We start from the raw sequence: 15,997 nt of genomic DNA, 5'->3' as shown, positions 1-15,997 counted from the left end.
AGCCTGCGCCAGGGCCTGGCCCGTGTGGGAACAGGGTGGGCAGGATCGCTCCATGCTGGAGTCGAGGTCACTCCTGGCCGGCAGCCAGGGCCACGCTGGCAGAGGTGCAGGATGAGGCCGTTCCCTGCCCCGCAGCCTTCCTGCACCTTATCAGCCCCATCGCGGGGCAAGCGCTAGCCCGCAGCGTTTGGGTGGGACCAGTGCTGGGCTGTGGGACCTCCACTGCAGCCCCTGGCTGTGGGGGGCCCGGCCGCATCCTGCTCCCCCCTGGGGCCTGCACGCAGCCTGAGCAAGGGCTACGTGCACCCAGGCCAGACCCGTCTCAACTGTCTCCACCCGCACGTGAGTCACCAGCCGCCTGCCAGCACCCGGACGCAGAGCCACAGCAAAGTTTCTTTACTGCTCAAAACAGTCCCGGAGCAGCCCTCGCATCTCTGGGGTCACCAAAGGCACCGGGGTGGGGACCAAGCACCCCCAATACCCCGCACCCCGCTGGCTGCCCCGTGGGGTCTGGACACCCCAAAGGTCCCTCCTGTGTGTGCCAGGGCACGTGGTCCAGGCAGGCGCCTGTCCCCTGCCACCACGGGGATCCACCAGTGCTCGGATGAAGGCACCTGGACCCGCTGCCACCGCAGGGCCAGGGAGCGTCTGCCTTCGGCATGGTTCGTGCTGCCCCGTCCCCTTGTCTGTAGCCCGCAGCCCCGGGCCGTGCCTCACACGATGCTGTGCCTCACACGATGCTGTGCCTCACGCCGGGCTCGTGGGGCGCCTCGAGGCGCTCCGGGCTGCCCGGGGGCCGCCGGCAGCAGACGCAGTGCAGGAAATCAGCAACGTTGTGTCGGAAGAGCTGTCGGCACGGGTGCAGGTACTGGAAGAAGAGGAGCATGAAGTAGATGCCCAGGCAGTAGCCGAGCAGCAGCTGCGCCACCAGCAGCAGGGTGCAGATGTTCTCGTAGACGTCTGTCTTGAAGAAGTACCAGAGGACGACGAGCGCCGCGTTCTCCACCAGCCGGGCCACGTAGTACACGGCCAGGAGGCCCCAGTTCTGCGACTTGTCGATGAGGTCCCGGTCAGCCAGCTTGAGCTGCACGGCCGACCAGCAGAACATGTTGATGCTGGCGTAGAGCAGCGTGAAAGCGCAGAGCACCACCACCGTGCCCACCCGGCTGAAGTTCTTCTCAATGTTGTCGGGCAGCCGCGTGCCGCTCCGCCAGAACTGCACCCAGGGCAGGAAGAAGACCACCAGCAGGTTGGCCAAGGCGATGGGGATGATCCAGTGCTTGAAGACGGTGCTGAAGAGCACCAGGACGGCCACGCGGGTGGAGATCTCCAGGCTGCGCCACAGCACGATGCAGAGGAAGGCCAGCGGCCGCAGCTGGACCTTGTAGTCATCGTACTTGACCTGGATGGCCAGGATGTTGCAGACGAGCGCCCCGTAGGTGACCGACACCAGGCAGATCCCCATGAGGACCGCTGCAGAGAGAAAAGGCAGGGGAGTCAGGCAGTGCTGGGGGGTGGGCACCCGGCCCCTGCTGCCCCGGGGACAGCTCATGGCTGCAGTTCACTGGGTCCCCAGCAGAGCAGCCTGCACAAACAAAACCACATTCGTCCCCATCGGCCACGAGGTTTATTTGGGTTTCTACCCTGCTACCTGTCCTGGAGTCTGTGCAAATATTTGGGCATTCAGCACTGCAGGGGAGAGAGGGTCAGTGAGGACAGCTTCTTCACCAGGTGCTCAAATCTGAGAGGGCACAAGAGCCCCCCTGCACACGTGGCTCACTGGCACACCGCAGCAGAGGTTAGAAGCTGGGTCTGATGCAGGGAGCACCGGAGCACATAACTGACCCCACGAGCAGGTGGCAGAACCCCTGGGCTGCTGTGCTGGGGGCCTCCGATAGCCTGAAAAATCAAGTGACTAAAGCAGAGCAGGAGCAGCCTGGCTTCCAAAGGTGGCTGATGGTACAGCTCACCCAAAGGCTGCTGCCCGTGGGGCAGGGGCACAGTGTTTATATGGGGCACAACGCCAGGGGGATTACACGGCTCTGCAGGGCAAGCACCTGAGCTGGGAGCACCTCGGTCACAGCTAGCTCTTGTCACCCCTCCCCAGCCCTACTCCAAGCTGGCAAGCAGAGAGCCGGCATAGCCAAAGCAAACCAGGAATGGACAGGCGCCAACCTCTGCAGGTTGTGCTCCACGTTTGGGGCAGGCAGGGACGGCCGGGGTGCACCCGTGGAGTGTGACGTGGTTGCCACACCACCACAAGCAGCCGAGGAGGTGTCACCGTGCCCTCCCCGCCTGCGTGCCCATTGCAGATGGCAGGCCGCACCCCACGTGCCCGGCACATGGCCCCGACCCCCTTACCTCGGGCGGCGGGGACGTACTTCTCCAGGATGCTGATGTAGAGCTGCAGGGTGAGCTGCGGGGTGGAGCCCAGGAAGGCCTGGATGACCGCCATGCGCTTGAAGGCGTTGCGGTGGGTGGCCAGCCGGCGCATCGAGTGGCCCACCTCCTGCTCCATCTCCACCTCATAGCCTTTCCGCAGCCGCCTCTTGCGCGTGATGGTGACGTAGGGCTCCTCCTGCCTCCCCGACCTGCAGTACACCACCAGGGCCTCCACACACCTGCGGGGACACGGCTGCCATCACCACGCTGCTCCCCGGCCCCTCATCCTGCTCCGGCGCTCAGGGGCACGGGGACAACAAGGGACCGGCAGCGAGGAGGGTGCAGCTTAGGTGACATAGGAACGGGAGCTCTGTTGGGAGCGAAAGCTGAGGGACGGGATTAATCACACCTGGCTCTGTTTTTCTGCTGCTGTGCACCCCACAGGCACAAAACACGCCTCTTCCAAATGTGGAGGCAAGAGATATGTTCTGTTATTGTGTTTGATCTCTTCTCTTGACCAAAAGCCTTCTACGCTTCCTCCTCGGTGGAGGCAGGAAGCGGAGAGCTGGGTGGAAGCGGGTTCTGATGGGCAGATAACACGGCGCTTCCTGAGCCCGTCCCTGCAGAGCACCCGCACGTCTCTGGAGAGGCTGGCCTCTTCCGCGCCGCTCCGCTGCCTCCCCGATGCCAGGCCCCTGCGGCAGGGCGGCCTCCAGCCCCTCCGCTCTCCTCGGGCCTCACACCCACGCCAGCAGCGTGCGTGGACCAAGGAGCGACCAGCGGAGGACTGATGCGGCAGGCTTGGCTTCTGCCCGGGACGAGCTGGCTCGGGGACCGGCAGGAGGTAATTATTTATAAGCGCTGATGAGGAGAGCAGCAGCCGCTCTGTTTCAGACCCATTAAATGGAAGGAGGGTTTTTGGATCAATGCTTTTGCCACATCAAGTCGGTGCTCGTGGCTTATTCCAGGCTCTAACGGGAAAATGATTTCATCCAAGCGGCCTGGCTTCAAGGGCAACAAAGCTGGCGCGTGGTGCCCTGCCAGACCTTCTCAGCAGGCCGGGCTCTCTCTGCAGGCCGAGGAGCCGGCTGCAGCATCTCCCCTGAGCAGCTCTGCACGCCTCTTGGAAGCGTCCAAGCCCCATCGTAGCAATTCCAAGTGGCTGTGGTCAGTGTGGCAAGAGCCATGCCACCACCACGGGCCAGCGTGGTCTGACGTAAGCCCGCAGCCCTTCTGCTGCCGGTGCTCCCCAAAACGTGGCCGCTGGTGTCAAAGGAGCCCCGTGTGCCAGGGACCTTGGTGAGCTCCGGGGCCAGCGCGATGTTCCTGCCCGTGCACGGCGGGTGAAGCCAGCTGGGGAGGCACGGCGGCATTCCCGAGGAGTGAGAGAGCGGCACCTCTCCGGCTTGTGCAACATCCACCCCCTCGCCTTCCTCTCCCCACTGGGGTGCGGCAGCCCCCCAGCTCCCCTCCTCCGTGTCCCGTAGCCCCCCACCTTCCCCAGGCCCCGGGACCTTTTCTCGGGGCAGGACCCCGGCTGCGGTTCACCCTCAGACGCCCTGGCAGGGATTTGCATCCGAGCTCCGGGCGTGAGCTCGGAGCCCCAAAGTGAGAGGGGAGGAGAAGCGCTGTCTCCGAAAGGCAGCTGCCTGAGGGGCGCTTCTGGCAGCGGACATGCAACAGGCTGGGAGAGCCGGGTTGTGCCCGGGGGGGTCCGGCAGGCAGCCGGCACCGGAGGGGGACCGGGGAGGGGACCGGGGAGGGGACCGGGGAGGGGACCGGGGAGCCCCCGGGGGCTGTCCCGTTGTGCCGGGCACCCGCTGCGGGGGGGGCTCTGCTGGCAGCGGGTGTCCGGGGATGGGGGAGGAAAAGGTGGTCGCGCCGTGCCGAGCCGGGCCGGGCCGGGCCGGGCCGGGCCGGGCCGGGCCGGGGTCCCCGCGGCGCTCACCTGATGATGGGCCCGAGCTGCAGCAGGTGCATGAGCAGGACGAGGGGGCGGTCGCGGCTGAGGTCGCGGTGCACGAAGATGAGGGTGAGCTGCACCAGCACGGAGGGGCAGAGCACGAAGAAGACGGTGAGCGCCAGCCAGAAGCGGTCGTCGGAGTGGCCGTAGGAGAAGCAGAGGACGGCGGCCGCCGCGCTCTCCCCGCAGAACAGCGCCGTCGAGAAAACGATGCCCAGCGGCAGCTTCGCCCGCGACGGGGCGGCGGCGGGCAGCTGCCCCCCTCCCGGGCCGTCCATCCCGGCCCAACCGGGGCCCGGCCCGGCCCGGCCCGGCTCAGCCTCGCGGCGGCGCCATCCCGGGCTGCGGCGGAGAGAGAGGAGCCGCGCTGCGGGGCGGGGAGGAGCGCGGCGCCCCCGCCGCACGGCGCCCCGACGGGCAGCCGCTGCTCCGGCACGGCACGGCACGGCACGGCCCCGCCGGACCGCGCCGCCCCGGGCCGTACCGTGCTGTGCCGGGCCGGGCCGGGCCCCGGTTGGGGCGGGGGCGGGCCGTGCCGGCAGCGCTCCCGGGCCCGCCCCGCCGGGGAGGGGGAGGGACGCCCCGCCGGTAGCGGACCCTCCTCCCCGGGCCCCCCGCTCTGCCCGGGAGCCCCTGCGGGCCCGGAGCCCCCTCCCCAGGACCCCCCCACTCGTGCCCCTGTCCCGACGCCCCCTAGCTTTGCCGGAGGCCTTCCACCCCGTGACCCCCCCCATCCCTGCTGGGGACGCCCCCCCGCCACGCCCAGGACACCCACCCCGGGAACCCCAGTCCCACTGTGCCCTGTGCTACTCCCTGCGTGCCCTGAGAGTATTGGGTGCCCCCCGGGACCACCCCCATGCACCAAGTCCTCCCGGCTCCCAGCACCCCAAGGCGCAGCACCACGGGGGGGTCCCCAAGGGCAGAGGTGTCAGGCTGTCCTGGGGACAGCGGGGTCCCCAGCACGCGTGCCAGCCCTGCCCCACAGCCGGGCCAGTTGCACCCATTACCTTGCAGTTCCGGGGCTAACCATGAGCTCCAGCCCAGGAGAAGGGTGCGTGGGGCTGGGCCACAGCGCCCGTTGCCTGTGACCCCCCACTTTGTGGGTCAGTATGTGAGAGCAAGGGCAATGCCAGGGCAGGGAGCATTTTGCTGTCTCGCAAGTCCAGCAGGTGCAGGGGCACCCCAGTGTGTGGCCGGGAGGGACAGTGTATGTGTGTAGGGCTGGCCTGAGGATTTGGGTCGGATGTTACGGAGGAGATGTGGCTCCCGCAAGCGTCCAGGTGGGAGACCATGATGGCTTAGAGCGGGGTGCTTTTCCCATTGCCTTCAAGGTGATGGGAAAGCACAGGCCGGCTGAGCTGCTCCCAACACCAGCGGTCATGGGGCTCCCTGCTCTGCCCTCAGAGCCCCCATTGCCAGGCCGGGTCTCTGCCAGCCTCCCCCCACATGCGCTGGTGCAAGCGCAGGCAGCAGCCTCTGCGGCGATGCTTGTGAGCTGTCTGCCCCAAGAGCTCTCTGCCTGCCAGATTACTCAGCCCGGGCTGGGCACACGCCGGCTGGCTGGGACAGACATGACAAGGCAAGGAGTGCTTGAGGTCAGCCAATTCTCCCTGCTTTAGAACGATCTGGAAGCCTCAGGTATCTTTTAAGAGGATCTGGGTGTTCAGCCCTCGGCAGGTGCCCACGCTGACAGCAGGGGAGCAGCCAGTGGCGATGCTGTGTCCATCGCTCGCCCGGCCCCACGCACAGCACAAGCTCATTTCCCCTGCAGCATGAAACCCCACGAACCCCACAAGTGAGAGCTACCCCCACGTTACCGGGATGGAAGCATTTCCAGGGCTATTGGGCTAATCAGAGGCAGAGCTGGGACTGAAACCGCCCGAGACCTCGGAGGCTGCGTCTCCCCGATGGCAGCTCCCGCAGACCAGCAGCCCCGCCTGCTGCAGCTGCTCCACTCTTTCCCTTCCAGCACTGAACAGCTGCTTGAGGAGCCCACAAACACTGTGAGCTCACACAGACTGGCCCGACCGGAGGGGACGGGAAGCCTACACGTTTCCCACTCAGCTCTGGTATGGTAGTTACATATTTTCAAGCTGTTTCTGGAAAAGAGCCTCCCCAAAAAATCCAGCAGGGCAGGGTGCAAAGGGAGCAGCGTCCAAGCGAGCGAGCCTGCCACCAGCCGGGCAGCTCCTGCGGACACCCAGGGTGGGAGCCGTGTGCAGGCAGTGGCTGTGCTGGCCCCAGCACGCAGCGTGTCCGGGCGCTCAGCCGGCGACGGCACAACGTGCGGCGCTGCCAACTGCTCCCACACCTCCGTATTAGCAGCAAGAGCGACGTGCAATTTAAATCATTTATGCAACTTCCATTTATCCAAATTAAAAGCATCCCCCAGGAGTCTGGCAGGTCACCAAGCCCTCGGCTGAGCAATGCCTGGGCTTGGAGTCATCGTATTTTTAATTTCATCTTCCCCTGGTTCATGATGAAATATTTAAGAGCAATTGTTTAAGAAGTCAAGAATTCCAGTCCCGTGTCCGGGAGCCTCAGCGCCCATCAGAGGAATGGATGGACAAAGCCTCACAGCGCTTCCCCAGACCAGTTATTATCCTATTTTCTGTTCAAGCACGGAGAGGCAGAGGGATGTTTTCTGGCTCAGGCTGTGAGTCACCCCTCAAGCCTAAGCCTACCTGTCCAGAGCTCAGTACTGTAAACAACAGGTCATAAAAGTGATCTATGTCTGCAGAGCGTCAGAGGGCCATCCTGCCCCGCTGCCACTCCCTCTACCTGGGATTAGAGCCTCTGCAAACCCAGTGCGGCCGGGCACGGCGGCACAGACACCCTGGACCTGGCCATTGCATTGCTGCCAGCGGGCAGTCCTGCCCCCTGCCGTGCTGCGGGCTTAACCTTTTTTGTGTCCCACCACGCGAGGATGCCCAAGGTGCCATCCCCGGGTCCCGTCCCCACATGAGAATGTCACTTCTCCTGTTTTCAGAAACGGCTGCCTTGTCCTGGAGCACAACCCAGCTTCATTATTTTCTTAATCCCAGACTTCATTATTTTCTTAATCCCAGTGTTCACACAATGCGCTTCGAACACAGGGATGTAGCAACAGTGCCTATCCACCGTGTGAAATCTGGATTTGCTGTACAGCTTTTCCAGCCCCTTGCATGCCTGTGGATGAGTGAGGGCATTTGTGTGTGACAGCCCGGGCTATACATAGAGGTAGGAGCAGCCTCCCTCACCGGCTCTAACACTGAAAATAGGCACGTCTCACTTACACACGCCTGCCCGGCAGCTCAGCTCCTGTAAAAGGAGAGCAGAAAAAACTGGAGATGGCAGGGAACAACTTGCAACAGCCCTTAAAGAGCCCAGATGCAGGAGAACTACCCACACGCTCCTGAAATGGGTTTCCTCTCCTCTCCCCCACACCACTGCACTAGGACCCCGGAGCAGACATCGCTCCCGATAAGTCGCTGGGACATGCCAAGCAGCGCGCCGCCAGCTTCCCAAATATAGCCCTGCACACAGCGGTGGAGGCAGCTGCTCGGGGTGCAGGGTGGCGGTGCTTCCCCCCCCGCTGCCCACTCGGATCAGAAACCTCCCTGGGATGCACTTTGCGCCGTGGAATTAACATCCAGCTGGTGCTGCACGGGGTGGCGGTGGGGACGTGAGGATCCCCAGGAGACCCTGTGTGCTGGATGGAGATCACAAAACGCTTCCCAGCCAGACGTGCTGTGAGCAGGAGAAGCAGCCTGCGCTCTGTGCCCTTGCAGTGGGCAGACGGAGCAGCTGGAGGGGCTCAACGGAGCTTGTGAGCCAGGAACTTTTTACTTAGTTTGGAAATAGCTTTGCAAATGACCGGTTTTCCCAGCTTAAACTGTTTGGATTTTGCATTGCATTCTCAAGAACTCAGCTGTATTTTTTTTTCTGCCCTGTCTGTGGAATATTTTTTGGTTGGGGAAATATTTTTTTCCGTTTGCTTTGCAGTTTCATGTGACTGCTCCTGCTGCTCCTTTTCCTTTTCCTCCTGCAGCTTCACTCCTTTACCCTGCCAGCAGGCATTTGCAGGGAGGAAAACCTGGGTCTGTCTGAGGACTTCACCCCTCTAAGTCCTCTGGGGGCTGCATGGGGCTCGGCATTGCTCGGGGTCGGCGGGGCCCTGGAGAGGGTCCCAGCACGGGGCATTTTGTGCTGCCTCGTGGCTTGAACGCTTCCCAAGAAAACAGAGCTGCCTCCATTTGGTGGATTTATCTTTGTGATATTTATACATTTTGAAATCATGGCCCTTTGGCTACAGTCCCAGCTCAGGGGCTGTAAACCAGGCAGGAGGACTTAAAGTTCCTTTTAATTACCCAATTCCCCTGCTCCCACCAGGTGTATGGTGCCTGGCCCTGCCAGCGGCTGAGCTGGCTGGGGCAACCTGCAGGCACGCTTTACGCTCACCCGCTCTCGCCCACGCCCTGATTCAGGAAAGCAGAAAGAGCAGCAGCCTTGAACTGCGCTCAGCAAAACCACCGTGCAAGCACGGGGAGCGCGTGCAGCTGCCGCAGGGGCACCAGCGAGCTCCGTGCACGGTGCAGGAGTGAGCTGTCAGCTTCCCCTCGCAGCAGGGAGCAGGGACAGGATGAGAAAACCCAGCAGAGGAGCTGGTGTTCAGCTGCCTTCGCCGTGTTTCGGCTTGTTTGGGGCATGCTGGTGTTTGCACAGGCCAGAAGGGCGCTTATCTGCCTACGCTGAAATCAACATCCCCCTGCTTCTGCGTTCGCCGTGGGGCTCGGGGCAGCCGTGTCGTCTGCTGAGGGGGCAAAAGAGATCCAGAAAAATGGCCTCCCTCTCCTAAAATAGCTGCGGAGCAGCTGCTGGCCTGCCACGCTCTGCTAGCAAACATTGCAAGGGCCCTGATTCACCGACAACAGGCTTCCACAGCGGAGGTGGCAATTACCTTGCGATTCCAGCCTGACTGCCAGGCACCGGGGTGTAATTAGCTCCCAGGATTTGCAAGCCCATATGATCGGCTTTATCGTTAGCCACCAGAGCCGTGCGGGGATTTAAAGGAACGATGCAGATATTTGCATACCGGCCTGCTGTGACTGGGCTGCCGCCGTCGTCCGACGCCTTACAAAGAAAGACAAGTCCCTCCCCGGAGCTCGGGCACGTCGTTGCCCTGCCGCGGTTGCTGTGCCCCTGCCTTTTTGGGCAGGTCCAGAGACGAAGCAGTCCCAAGAAGACCAGGACAGCTTGCGGACATTGTTGCTGGGACTCTGGTCCTCACCCTCACCTCGTTTTTACTGCCACCCCAGCTCAGCGCTGAAGGCGGCCCTGGTCACCTCTGGTCAGCGCTGCCTGGTGCTTTCCCCTGCAAGCTGTGATTCCCCGTGTGCAGGCTCCCCCAGCCCTGCCACCGCTGTCTCCCCACTCTGCTCCTCACCCCGGGGGCCCCGTGTGGTGGTCCCGGTGCACCCAAAGCCGCTCGGTGCATACTCACGGGGTCTAGGGAAGCCGAGGCAGGGCAGCCCACCAGCCTGCGTCCGTCTGTGCTTCTCCGCGGTCCCTTTGGTTTTTGCCTCCTTCCCTCTCCTGCCACTCTCCAGCGGGCAGAAATAGCCCTAAAACAAGTGCTGCCTTCCAGGTAGAGACGCCAGGGGCCGCACAGCCCCGGCTCCCCAGGCACAGCCCGCTCTCAGGGACCCCGCTGTCACCGGTGTCCCCGGGGCGTCCAGCGCAGCGTGGTGCCGGGACAGGGTCCGGTAGCAGCCCCGGCGAGGAACATCTCCTCTTATCCACCAAGATAATAAATTCTGCCTCGGAGTTTCTCACCTGGCAACGGTCACCAAGGAAACCCGGACGGCTCCCGTTGGGTCCCCGTTGGCACTGCCCGGGGGTGTCCCCGAGCCGCGGGGCGTGCAGGGAGAGGGGACGCGCGTGTCCCTCTGCCACCCAAGGCGCCGGGCGCGCAGGCGGGCACCCTGCCAGCCACCCGCTCTGTAACATGAGCCCCGGCGCTCCGAGCCAAGTCCCGGGCGGGAGCAAACCGCCCATCGACGAGGGCTTGGCCCTCTCTCGTCTTTCTAGAGCTGCGTGCAGGTTTCGCTGTTTTGGGGGGTGTTTTTTTGAGGTTTTCCTGGCTGTGGGCGCGTCAGGAGGGGTGGTTTTGTTGCTGCTTGGGGGTTTTCCCAGTCCTTAGAGCCAGGAATTTCGGACATGGGCATTACAACAGCAGAGACCTCTCAAAATCTGCTGGGGCAGGGAGGGAGACCCGCTCTGCTGTCCCTCGGGAGGCTGTGCAGCTGTCTGCCACATTGCACTCCTCTATTTATAGCACCCGTGGTCGTGCCTCTTCCTGCCACCTGGCCCGGCTGTCACCTGGCAAGTGCCATCCCCAGGCACCGAGAGGTGCTGCCGCCTCCAGCGTGCCCGTGCGCTACGGCTGCAGCTAGTTCTGCAAAAGGCTTCCCAGCCCCGTGCTGCCTGCAAAAGCTGGCACTGCCCCTGGTACCGGTGAGGCCATTGGCACAGGAGCAGCAGGGAAAGGCTGGGGACCGGGGGACACGGTCACCGCTGGGCCCTGGGAAGTGGAGCAGGGCAGTGGCAGAGGTGCTGACCCACCCTGCAGCACCTCCGTGTAGGAGGAGGTGATGAGCACAAGCGGGAGGCAAGGAAGCTGTGGACGTCAGGAGGCAGGTTGTTTACTGGCATGCAGAAATGAGACTAATGCTCAGCTAATAGGTGTTCATGACAGCCCTGCAGTGCCCTGGGTGCTGCCCGGTCAGCTCTCCCTCTGCCAGGCTAACGCAGCTAGGCTGCCCACATACATGGGGCGCACGGTCACCCCAAACAGTGCGGCTGTTGTGTCTGGCCATGAGATGGGTGTGGAAACTTCCTCGGTCAATCATTAACCTGGTGCAGCTCCCTGCTCACTACGGCGCTCCCAGGCAGCTCGCCTTGTGCCCCAGCGCGTGGGTGCTGCGGGATGCCCGGCACTGCCTCTGCAACCCAGCTCACTGCTGCCAGCTGCTGTATGGCACGGACTGTTGGCACCCCGTCCGCAGCCTGTGGGAGCTTCCCGGTGTGCTTTTCACCAGGTCCGGCGTCCTCGTCCCTCTGGACCCTGCGCCCCACACCAAAAGTCCCTGTGGCTTGGCCATCCCCTCGGGGCCTCTCCTCTGGCTCCAGAGAAGGCAGCCTCAGCTGCAGGGAAGCAACAGGAAACCTGAAGAGCCTCATAAGAGCTTTGGGGCTGCAGATCAAGGAGCTGGTGCTTTTTGCTGGCTCCGTTCCTCGTCCTACTGTCACCACTTCCCAGCCCTGTGCCACCCTCAGCCAGACCCTCCTCTGCCTGGGCGAGGCATCTGTGCCTGGGGGCCGTGGGGCCAGGACTGCCTCCTCGGGGCCCTGCTCAGGAGCTGTGTGTGTGCAGAATGGCCCAGTGCCTTCGGCAGAGTCCGAGAAACTCTTGGGTATTTCTCAGGGTCCCCACCAGCTCCCTGCTCCCAGCCAGGCGCTGCTCAGCTGGGCTTTGTTTCTGTTCCAAAAGCCACATCTGCTGCTGGAGGTGCCGAGAGGAGCAGCCCCGCAGGGACTGCGGCACTCCATTTCCCAGTGGCCACCGGCCTGGGCTGACCCACCGGGATTAGGGAGACTGCAAGGAGTAAATCGTGTAAATCCAGATTAGATTTAAGCAGCTGCTACGCAGAGGAGATGCGAGCAGGAGCCGTGCAGGAGAGCAAGCAGGTGAGAGGCTGAATCACACCCCTGAGATGCAAGAAGGTGCGGGCGGCCACGGGCAGGGGGACAAAGCCACACCGGGCTGCTCGTCCTGCAGGTGCCAAAGAGAGGCCGACCCCTCGGCACGGGGCTGCAGGGCATGTTCCACCTCTTCTCCCACTGCTGGTCCTGGCTGCAGGCCATACAGGAGCCCGTCAGGTAAATCCGTGCGCCCGCTCCAGGGGCTCTCCGGAGAGCTCAGCGCTCGTGTGCGCGTTTATCAGGGAGGGCGCCGGCACCGTGGCACTGCGCGAGAGGTCCCCGAACTGCAGGGCAAGGCGAAACCGAGCTGCCTGCGTGTGTCGTGAGGCCAGGCCTAATTCCCTCGGGGAGGAGCCGGGCGGGCAGGCGGTGCGGGCAGTAAGGGGGTTTATGGTCCGTCCAGCGACGGTGCGGTGCGGCTCCGTAATGCCGGAGGTGGAGCTCGCTGCCCACGCAGACTCCTGTGTATATTTATGGAAAAGATACTGAAAATGACTAATGTTGTTGACATGTAAGGCAAAGGGAAATTGCTCTGCTCGTGGCTCAGACGGAGCGTGCCACTGGGGAGCAAACATGACTGCTGAGGAACAGGAAAAACCTCCTGGGTCCAGGCAGAAGCTCGTAAAACCTCCTTGCTATTTTTCTGTGTATTGCCCTAATGCACTAACGCGGAAGAGTACTAAGAAAAATCACTAACTGCTTCCGTACAAGTACCAGCCTTTCCAGCCTGTGCATACTATTGCTTAATCCCATAGGGTCCGAGAGGAAACGGTGGTCGTAGAAAGCGCGCGGAGGGCTCCTGCGGTGCCAGGGTGGCTCCAGGTGCCCGCGCACACCTGAGGGCCGTGCTGACAGCTCTGCCCCTGCTCTCTCCCCAGGCACCAGGGACCATCCCTCCCCTCTCCCCCATCCCAGGCGAAAGCCCATGTCACTGTCCTGCCCCGCTCCCAGCCGAAATAGAGCTGCTGCAGGCAGCCCCTTGCCCAGGGGCACCACTATTCCCTGAGGACGGTGGCTCAGAGCCGTGTGGGGCACAGCGTGCCTGCGGGCTGCTCACCCCTTGTTGTTGCCCCCCAGGAAGGTGACCCTCCTCGTCGTGGGGCTGGACAACGCGGGGAAGAGCTCTGTCATCATGGACATAGGGAGAGGTGAGGAAGGTGACTTCTGCTGGGGGGTCCCACAAGGAGCGTGGCGGGGCGGCGGGGGGGCATGCTCCCTCGCACCCAGTGTGCCTGCGGGCTGCAGCGGGTGATACAGTCCCCAGGATCCCAGCAGGATCACTGCCGGGGGCTCTGCCCCACAAATCTCTCATGGCTGGGCTATACCGGTCTTGCACCAGCGAGGAAAACTGGGCTTTGAAATACAGAAGTGAAGCTGCTGGCCTGGGGCACGGGGTGCTGGCTGTGCTCTGAGTATCCTTGCGAGTGGGAGCAGGGATGGGGCCCGGGGAAGAGGATGAGCGTGGTGGGGATGCTCCCACATCTGGCCTCTTCCCTCTCCCCACGCACAGCCCTGGCCTGCGAGGTGCTGCCCACGGCACAGCCCGGCCAGACCCGCCTGCGGGTGGACAGGTTCGAGGTGACGCTGGTGGACCTGCCCGGGGGCCAGCGCTTCCGCAGCGCCTGGCGCAGCCACTACGGCACGGCCCACGGGCTCCTCTTCGTGCTGGACTCCGGTGACCTGGCGCGGATGGAGGAGGCCCGCAAGGCTCTGAGCCGCGTCCTGAGTCACCCTGATGTCTCTGGAAAGCCCCTCTTACTGTAAGGCTGAGTCTGCCGGCTGTGATCCGCGGGGTTTGGGGTTGGGGCGAGCAGTGGGAGCCTGTGGCTGGGGCTGCGGGCAGTGCAGCAAGGCTGCCGTGGGGATGTGGTACCCAGCGGGTGCCAGCACATGGGGACCCCTGCAGTGCGGGGGTGCTGAGAGCACCTGGAGAGGGGCTCCGGCATCGGGCACGGCTCGGGGCAATGCTTCACCTAACCACAGCCAAACTGGGAGAAAGCAGCCGGTCTTCCCCATACGGTACAGCGGGGTGCCTGGGGTGACCCCCTGCCCTCTCCCCATGCCCCAGGCTGGCGAACAAGCAGGACGTGGCGGCCGCCCTGCTGCCCTGCGAGCTGATCGAGCGCCTGGCGCTGGAGCGGCTGGTCAACGAGAACCGCTCGCCCTGCCGCATCGTGAGTTGCAGGCGGGCTGCCCGACCCTGCTCCCCTTGCCAGGCACCGGGGGGTTGCGGGGGCTGACCGAGCCCCCCCCCCCCATCCCCAGGAGCCGTGTGCGGCCGCCGGCCCGGCCCGCAGCACCCTGCAGGGGCTGCGCTGGCTCCTGCGTGCCGCTGCCGAGCGCTCCCCGCTGCTCCCTGCCACCCGCTCCCCGATGGCCGACCCCAGCCCCCGGACAGCCCGCGGCCGCCTGCCCGCCCGCAGGTGGGTGTGCGGCTCCCTCTGTGCCATTCCCTCACCCGCACGGGGCTCGCCCCCACCCCGGCTGTGCTCTCGCCCCACCAGGGACCCCCCGGCCCGAGGGGAGGACGACCAGGACGGCGTGGGGAAGATGGGGGAGCACCGGGCCACCCGCCGCCTCCTCCCCCAGGTGAGAGCCCCCCGGCCACAGCAGGAGTGGGCCGGGCTGGAGGGGGCTGCCATCGCCTTCCCCTCATCCCCTCCTCTCCTTGCCCAGGAGGAGAGCGCAAAGGGTCCCGGGAGGAGGAAGAGGAAGGTGAAGGTGAGGAAGAAGGGCCCGGGGCAGCCGAGCCTGGCCGAGGAACCGGACAGAGCAGGAGGAGGGGGTGACAGCCGAGCCAGCTCTGCTGTGGGGCTGCTGGCCCCCAACAGGGTCGGGCAGGAGGAGCCTCTGCCCCCCGGGATGGCTGCCCCCCACCCAGGTGAGAGGGGGCTGTGAGGGCTGCTGGCAAGGGCACATCGGGATCCTCAGAGCTACCCCAAGAGGCGGTTTGGGGACCCAGAAACGTGGTGGTGCACTGGAGCACCAGTCCCTGTGGTCTCCCTTAGCTTTGCTTGCAGATCAGCTGAGCGCAGAGCGGGGTTGCAGGAGTCTGGCCGGGAAAGAGGAGAGACATCCCTGGGCATCTCAGCAGGAGGACTGCGGATCCACCAGCAGCAGTCCTCTCGGCTGGTTTGGTGACAGAGGCATCCTTGCCCAAATGTGATGTCTGAAATTTCATATTTCTCCATCCAGCACAGGGCATGAAAAAGAAAAAGAAGAAGAAAATTAAGAATAAAATCAAGTCGCAGGAGCCTGCCGCGGAGCAGCAGCGGGAGGAGGTCTCGAGCACCTTTGGTTGGTATTTCCCAGGACACATGTTGCTGAAAAGCGTCAGGGGGTTGGCCTGCTGGCAGCGGGATGTGAGCTGCTCAGAAGCCCGTGGCCACACGGTGCTTGGTGCAGGGGCACAAGCACAGGCAGGAGTAAGTGCTGCTGCAGGGCAGGGGGGGGCTGCTGGGGAGGTGAGCGCTGCAGCCTTCAGGTGGGATGCAGCAAGGGCACGTGAGTGCACTGTGCTGGGGTCTGGGGCATCCTTGCAGCCCTCGCTCAGCACAGGCTGCCAGGCTTGGCCCCAGAGATTAGTCCCTGGGTTAGTGCCTGACCGCTTCCCTTCCTCCCCCAGACTTGTACCGCCGGGCGATGCTGGCTCTCAAGATACGGCAGGAGCAGAGGAAGCAGCCGTCTGCCATCGCCCCCTGAGCGGGGTGCAAGCTCCCAAGGACCCCGGGCTGTGTCGCAGTGGCTCTGGGACCTGCGGCTTGTGCAGAGCTCCTGGGGTGCTTGGCCAGGGCTGGCAGTCCTGGGCAGTGGGTTCTAGGGCAGGAACAGCAGCGTTTCTGTCCTCTGCGTGACTTGAAAATCAGGATCTGCAGGAACGAGCCAAAAGTCCTCTTGTAAAAAGCCTCT

At 63.9% G+C, this 15,997-nt stretch overlaps 2 protein-coding genes across 2 annotated transcripts; one reads left to right on the top strand and one right to left on the bottom strand.

Moving 5' to 3' along the window:
• Window positions 1–381: 381 nt before the first annotated feature.
• XKRX (XK related X-linked) lies at window positions 382–4,671 on the bottom strand. The gene is made up of 3 exons (XM_035541925.2): window positions 4,331–4,671; window positions 2,362–2,621; window positions 382–1,473 (listed from the first exon to the last, which is right to left on the bottom strand). The coding sequence occupies exons 1-3, from the start codon at window positions 4,621–4,623 to the stop codon at window positions 731–733; spliced, it is 1,296 nt and encodes a 431-aa protein (XP_035397818.1). The 5' UTR covers window positions 4,624–4,671; the 3' UTR covers window positions 382–730.
• An 8,781-nt stretch (window positions 4,672–13,452) lies between these two features.
• LOC126913664 (ADP-ribosylation factor-like protein 13B) lies at window positions 13,453–15,790 on the top strand. Its single transcript, XM_050716639.1, has 7 exons — window positions 13,453–13,848; window positions 14,157–14,262; window positions 14,354–14,511; window positions 14,593–14,677; window positions 14,765–14,969; window positions 15,284–15,385; window positions 15,714–15,790. Exons 1-7 carry the CDS (start codon window positions 13,544–13,546, stop codon window positions 15,788–15,790), a joined length of 1,038 nt encoding a protein of 345 aa, XP_050572596.1. The 5' UTR covers window positions 13,453–13,543.
• Window positions 15,791–15,997: the final 207 nt, after the last annotated feature.

Source organism: Cygnus atratus, unplaced genomic scaffold, assembly GCF_013377495.2.
Source record: "Cygnus atratus isolate AKBS03 ecotype Queensland, Australia unplaced genomic scaffold, CAtr_DNAZoo_HiC_assembly HiC_scaffold_120, whole genome shotgun sequence".
Lineage (NCBI taxonomy): Eukaryota > Metazoa > Chordata > Aves > Anseriformes > Anatidae > Cygnus > Cygnus atratus.
This window is presented reverse-complemented; position numbering and strand designations above follow the sequence as displayed.

Excerpts from the sequence above, each read along its gene's own strand:
- XKRX (XM_035541925.2), bottom strand. The coding sequence starts at position 4,623 with ATGGACGGCCCGGGAGGGGGGCAGCTGCCCGCCGCCGCCCCGTCGCGG. Across the intron at positions 2,622-4,330 it reads CAGCTCGGGCCCATCATCAG|GTGTGTGGAGGCCCTGGTGG; the intron begins GTGAGCGCCGCG and ends GTGTCCCCGCAG. Across the intron at positions 1,474-2,361 it reads GTACGTCCCCGCCGCCCGAG|CGGTCCTCATGGGGATCTGC; the intron begins GTAAGGGGGTCG and ends TTCTCTCTGCAG.
- LOC126913664 (XM_050716639.1), top strand. The coding sequence starts at position 13,544 with ATGAGCGTGGTGGGGATGCTCCCACATCTGGCCTCTTCCCTCTCCCCA. Across the intron at positions 13,849-14,156 it reads TCTGGAAAGCCCCTCTTACT|GCTGGCGAACAAGCAGGACG; the intron begins GTAAGGCTGAGT and ends CCCATGCCCCAG. Across the intron at positions 15,386-15,713 it reads GGAGGTCTCGAGCACCTTTG|ACTTGTACCGCCGGGCGATG; the intron begins GTTGGTATTTCC and ends TTCCTCCCCCAG.